Source organism: Rhinoderma darwinii, chromosome 1, assembly GCF_050947455.1.
Source record: "Rhinoderma darwinii isolate aRhiDar2 chromosome 1, aRhiDar2.hap1, whole genome shotgun sequence".
In the NCBI taxonomy this organism is placed as follows: Eukaryota; Metazoa; Chordata; class Amphibia; order Anura; family Rhinodermatidae; genus Rhinoderma; species Rhinoderma darwinii.
Genome location: NC_134687.1, coordinates 421143532 through 421149531, shown reverse-complemented (window position 1 = coordinate 421149531; position 6000 = coordinate 421143532). Strand labels below are relative to the sequence as shown.

At 40.8% G+C, this 6000-nt stretch overlaps 1 protein-coding gene across 2 annotated transcripts in view; it reads right to left on the bottom strand.

Annotated features, from left to right (window-relative positions):
- Positions 1–563: 563 nt before the first annotated feature.
- The window catches only part of INPP5J (inositol polyphosphate-5-phosphatase J), a 92604-nt gene continuing 87167 nt past the window's right edge, over positions 564–6000 (bottom strand). For both annotated transcript variants that reach the window (XM_075829417.1, XM_075829408.1), the window contains one exon: positions 564–1429. In XM_075829417.1, coding sequence (XP_075685532.1) covers positions 935–1429 — 495 coding nt within the window. In that variant the 3' untranslated portion in view covers positions 564–934. The remainder of the gene's footprint in view (positions 1430–6000) is intronic.

Sequence of the window (6000 nt, the reverse complement as noted above, 5' to 3'; positions counted from 1 at the left end):
ATTCAGTAGAGGCAAAAAAAAGTGCAAACCATACAAACCACACAGAGACAGTCTAGTCATAAGAGGATGAAGATGTCCAAGAGATGTGCATTTACTTCAGAGCAAAAGACCTTACTATGTGAGGTGTATTACACCCTAAAACATAAAAAAGTACTTAGTGCAATCAAACATTCAGTGCTAAAACCATCTCCAACACCTCCCCCCAAGAAAAAAAGAAAGAAAAAAAGAATAAAATCAGGTCTGCCAATACAGACAGACAGTTCTTAATCCCAGGCAGCCTGCTTCCTCTTCTTAATAACGAAACATCGGGACACTTGTAGAACATCTTAGAATAATTCAACAGTGCAACAAAAGGGCAGTTGAGTGGGTATGGTACATCTGATCAAAACGTGAAGGTGCAGAGGGGTGAGAGAATTTTGGGGTCACACGCAAACTAAGATGGCAAGTCTTGTAATACATACTGAATTGTAGGATAGAATATCCAGATACACATCAGACAACAGTGTTTACTCTTCTGTATTAACACCTCATAGAATATTTGTATGAATCAATTTATATAACCGTTTAAAAGTACAACCCCAGCTAAATTCCTTCTCACACACTTTCTTTGTTGGAAAGTAAGATTTTGGTCTCATTGTAATGAGATTTTTTCACGTGTTTTTTCCTCCGCAAACCTCAATGTAAATTAACCAATTTGTCAGAATAGTCAAAAATATATATTTTTATTGATATTAGAGAATGACTGGTTTACTTGTGTAGGTAAAAGTTTATATGTGTGTTTGCATATCTGATTTTAATGTGCCTATTTTGACACCCAGTGGTAATCTTGAATACTGCAGTTTAAAATGTCAATATAAATCATAGCAACTCCATACGAGTAATATGTCATAAAATACATCTTCACCCTAGTGCAAAGGACAACACAACATCTTCTCTATTTTGCTTTCTCTAGACTCTGAGTTTGATTTTGTGAGTCTGTATTTTGTTTAGGACCAGGGACAGTCGGGCTAGTGTCTCTACTAAGTGAATTAGGGGAGATTGGGGTTGTTCCTTTTGGACTAAAGCCTTGGCCCACAGCTGCTGGTCTCACAGATGGCACAGCAATGGTTTGGGATACCTGAGAACTGTGGATTTTATTACCTTTGGGTTCACGGGTAGTATCCCTAGATCGTGGCCTTTGAGGCCTCTCCTGTTTAGGGCTTTTGGCCCCACATGGGGATGGACTGCGACTCTTTTGTCGAGAGGAACTGGGAATGATAAGATCATGCAAACGTGTAAGTGCTGGGCTTCTGCTTCGTGGGGAGCGAGCATTCGCTGGGCTTGGACTGCGAGATTTTGGCCGGAGGAGGACTTGGGTGCTGTTATCATCTTCTGAACTGGAATCTGAGCTATCAGAGGTTGAGCTTGGTTCAGAACTTGGCAGAGAGATCTGGGGCAAAGAGAAAAGTGAAACAGAAATACACAAAGGGTGGTTAAATATAAGCAGAAAGTTTCTTATACACTGTGTGCACAATTATTAGGCAAGTAAGTATTTTGACCATATCATAATTTTTATACATATTTTCCAACTCCAAGCTGTATAAACTTGACTGCTTATTGGATGAAGAATATCAGGTGATGTGTATTTGTGTAATGAGGGAGGGTGTGGCCTAAGGAGATCAAGACCCTATATCAAGGTGTGCAGAATTATTAGGCAGCTTGTTTTCCTCTGGCAAAATGGTCCAAAAAAGAGATTTAACTGACTGAAAAGCCAAAATTGCATTGCAATAATATATTTATGTGAAACTAAGTAACTTACTAATATAATTTAATAAAAAATTCTGTACTAAATGGTGCAGTTCAAACCTCATGAATTATTCAGGAAGTGCTGGAGCTTTTCTAATAACGATGACGTTCCGACACAGCCCCACGTGACAGAGCTCTTGCTTCATGTGCTGTTCATGAACATGACCACAAGGGGCTGTCACATTGCCTATTGCTTGAGTCCCGAGCAGAGCATCAGCTAGCGCTTTGCTCGGGACTCCAGCACTGCTCCTGACGTCCATATTTGGTCAATTTAGGGTTTTCCTATCGCTGGAGTCCCCGAGCAGAGCAGATGCTCTGCCTGGGGACTCCACAACTTCTGCCGACTTCACTGTCACTGTCCATATATGGACAATCACATCGGCAGAGCAGTACTGGAGTCCCGGAGCAGAGCATCAGCTGATGCTCTGCCTGGCGACTCCATAACTTCTGCCCACGTCACTGTCACTGTCCATATATGGACAGTGACGTCAGCAACAGTACTGGAGTCCCGGAGCAGAGAATCAGCTGATGCTCTGCTCCGGGACTCCAGTACTGCTACCGATGTCATTGTCCATATATGGATAGTGACAATGACGTTGGCAGAAGTTGTGGAGTCCCCAGGCAGAGCATCAGCTGATGCTTTGCTCCGGGACTCCAGTACTGCTCTGCCGACATCATTGTCCATATATGGACAGTGACATGGGCAGAAGTTGTGGAGTCCTCAGGCAGAGCATCAGCTGATGCTCTGCTCGGGGACTCAAGCGATAGGAAACCCCTAAATTGACCAAATATGGATGTCGGGAGCAGTGCTGGAGTCCCGAGCAAAGCGCTAGCTGATGCTCTGCTCGGGACTCAAAAAATAGGCAATGTGACAGCCCCTTGCAGTCATGTTCACGAACAGCATATGAAGCAAGAGCTTAGCCACGTGGGGCCGTGTCGGAGCGTCATCACTTTTAGAAAAGATCCAGCACTTCCTGAATAATTCATGAGGATTGAACTGTACCATTTAGTACAGAATTTTTCATTAAATTATATTAGTAAGTTACTTAGTGTCACATAAATATATTATTGCAATGCAATTTTTGGACCCTAGATAACCCCTTTAAGTCTTTCAAAGGGATGCAGCACTCTTGAAATGCTAAGATATTGGGGCGTGATCACAGAATCGTCAAACGTTTTGTTGCAATAGTCAACAGGGTCGCAAGAAACGTGTTGAGAAAAAAAAACCGCAAATTAACTGCCAAAGATTTGAGAAGAATCAAACGTGAAGCGACAGGGAACCCATTATCCTCTAGTGCTGTCATATTCCAGTACTGCAACCTCCCTGGAGTGCCCAGAAGTACAAGGTGTACAGTGTTCAGAGACATGGCCAAGGTAAGGAAGCCTGAAACCCGACCACCACTGAACAAGACACATAAGTTGAAACGTCAAGACTGGGCCAGGAAATATCTGAAGATCGATTTTACAAAGGTTTTTTGGATGATGAGATGAGAGGGACTCTTGACGGACCAGATGGATGGGCCCGTGACTGGATCAGTAACAGGTACAGAGCTCCACTTCGACTCAGACGCCAGCAAGGTGGAGGTGGGGTACTACTATGGGCTGGTATTATTAAAGATAAGCTAGTTGGACCTTTTCGCGTTGAAGATGGACTAAAAATCAATTCCCAAACCTACTACAGGAAAAAGTCTGCATCTTTCAAAAAAAAACATGATTTTATGCAGGACAATGCTCCATCGCATGCATCGAAGTACTCCACTGCATGGCTAGCCAGTAAAGGCCTTAAAGATGAAAGAATAATGACATGGCCCCCTTCCTCACCTGACCTAAACCCTATTGAGAACTTGTGGGCCCTTCCTAAACGGTAGATTTACGGTGAAGGAAAAGAGTACGCCCCTCTGAACAGAGTCTGGGAGGCTCTGGTTGCACTGCACAAAAAGTTAATCGTCAACAGATTAAGAAACGGACAGACTCCATGGATGGAAGGCGTATGACTGTTCTTGAAAAGAAGGGTGGCTATATTTGTCACGGATATATTTTTTTTGGAAATGTCAGAAATTTTTATTTGTACATTTTGAGTTGTTTGTTTATTATTCTCACTTTAACCCCTTCAGGACTGAGCTTGTTTGGGCCTTCAGGACGAAGCCGATTTTTTCAAATCTGACATGTTAATTTATGTGGTAATAACTTTGGAATGCTTTTACCTATCCAAGTGATTCTGAGACTGTTTTCTCGTGACATATTGTACTTTATGGTAGTGAAAAAATTTGGTCGATAAATTCAATATTTATTTGTAAATAAAAAACAAGATTTAGAGAAAATTTGCAAAAATGTGCATTTTTCTAAATTTGAATGTATCTACTTGTAAAACAGATAATAATACCAAAATAGTTACTAGTTTACATTTCCCATATGTCTACTTTATGTTTGCATCGTTTTTTGAACATTCTTTTATTTTTCTAGGACGTTACAAGGCTTAGAATTTTAGCAGCAATTTCTCATATTTTCAAGAATATTTCAGTTCTGAAGTGGCTTTGAGGGCCTTATATATTAGAAAGTCCCAATAAGTCACCCCATTTTGAAAACTGCACCCCTCCAAGTATTCAAAACAGCATTCAGAAAGTGTTTTAACCCTTTAGGCGCTTCACAGGAATCAGAGCAAAGTAGAGGTGAAATTTACAAATTTCATTCTTTTTGCCAAAATTAATTTGTAATACATTTTTTTCTCTACCACAGAAGGTTTTACCCAAGAAACACAACTCAATATTTATTGCCCAGATTCTGCAGTTTTTAGAAATATCCCACATGTGGCCCTAGTGTGCTAATGGACAAACACCGGCCTCAGAAGCAAAGGAGCACCTCGTGGATTTTGGGGCCTCCTTTTTTTGAGATTATATTTTAGGCACCTTGTCAGGTTTGAAGAGGTCTTGTGGTGCCAAAACGGTAAAGACCCCCCAAAAGTGACCCCATTTTGGAAACTACACCCCTCAAGGAATTTATCTAGGGGTATAGTTAGCATTTTGAACTCACAGTTTTTTTTTGCTCCATTTATTTGAATTAGTATGTGAAAATGAAAATCTACTTTTTTCTAAAGACATTTTTACAAGGAATAAAGGAGAAACAACACCCCAACATATGTAAATCAGTTTCTCACAATTATAGCAATACCCCATATATGGTAATAAACTGCTGTTTGGACCCACAGCAGGGCTCAGAAGAGAAGGAGCACCATTTGGATTTTGGACTTCTGATTTTGCTGTAATAGTTTTCAGTGCCGTGTTGCGTTTGCAATGCACTGGATGGACCAAAACAGCGGAAACCCCCCAAAAGTGACCCCATTTTGAAAACTACACCCCTCAAGGAATTTTTCTAGGGGTAAAGTTAGCATTTTGACCCCACAGTTGTTTTGCTGAATTCATTGGAATTAGTCTGTAAAGGTGAAAATCTACTTTTTTTCCTGAAAAAACTTAGACATTTGAAATTTTTACAAGGAATAAAGGAGAAAAAGCACCCCAACATTTCTAAATTTGGCTTTTGGAGCTCAAATAGCTGAAATGGTTTTCAGGTGCCATGTGGCATTTGCAAAGCCCCTAAGAGGCCAAAACAGTGGAAACCACACAAAAGTGACCCCATTTGGGAAACTACACCACTTAAGTAATCAATCTAGGGGTATAGTGAGTAGGGATGTCACGATACCAGAATTTGGACTTCAATACCAAAACGATACTTTGCCACGGGAAAAAAATGCCTCCGCCTCCCATTGAAATCAATGGGAGGCATTTTCGGCCGTTTTTTGGCTCGTTTTCCGAAGCGCTTTCCGCATAAAAAAACTCTGTGTGAACTGACCCTAACATGAAAATAAACAAGTGAGATGGGAAAATTTCCTTTTTCATTTAGTTACATAATAATTCTGCACACCAATAGTTTCCCAATAAGGCCGTGCTTGCACGCCGTGTGTTTGGTGTGTGTAACGTGCAGAAAAACGCATCAAAAACGCATGCTTTAAAGAGGCTCTGTCACCAGATTTTGCAACCCCTATCTGCTATTGTAGCAGATAGGCGCTGCAATGTAGATTACAGTAACGTTTTTATTTTTAAAAAACGAGCATTTTTGGCCAAGTTATGACCATTTTTGTATTTATGCAAATGAGGCTTGCAAAAGTCCAAGTGGGCGTGTTTAAAGTAAAAGTCCAAGTGGGCGTGTATTATGTGCGTA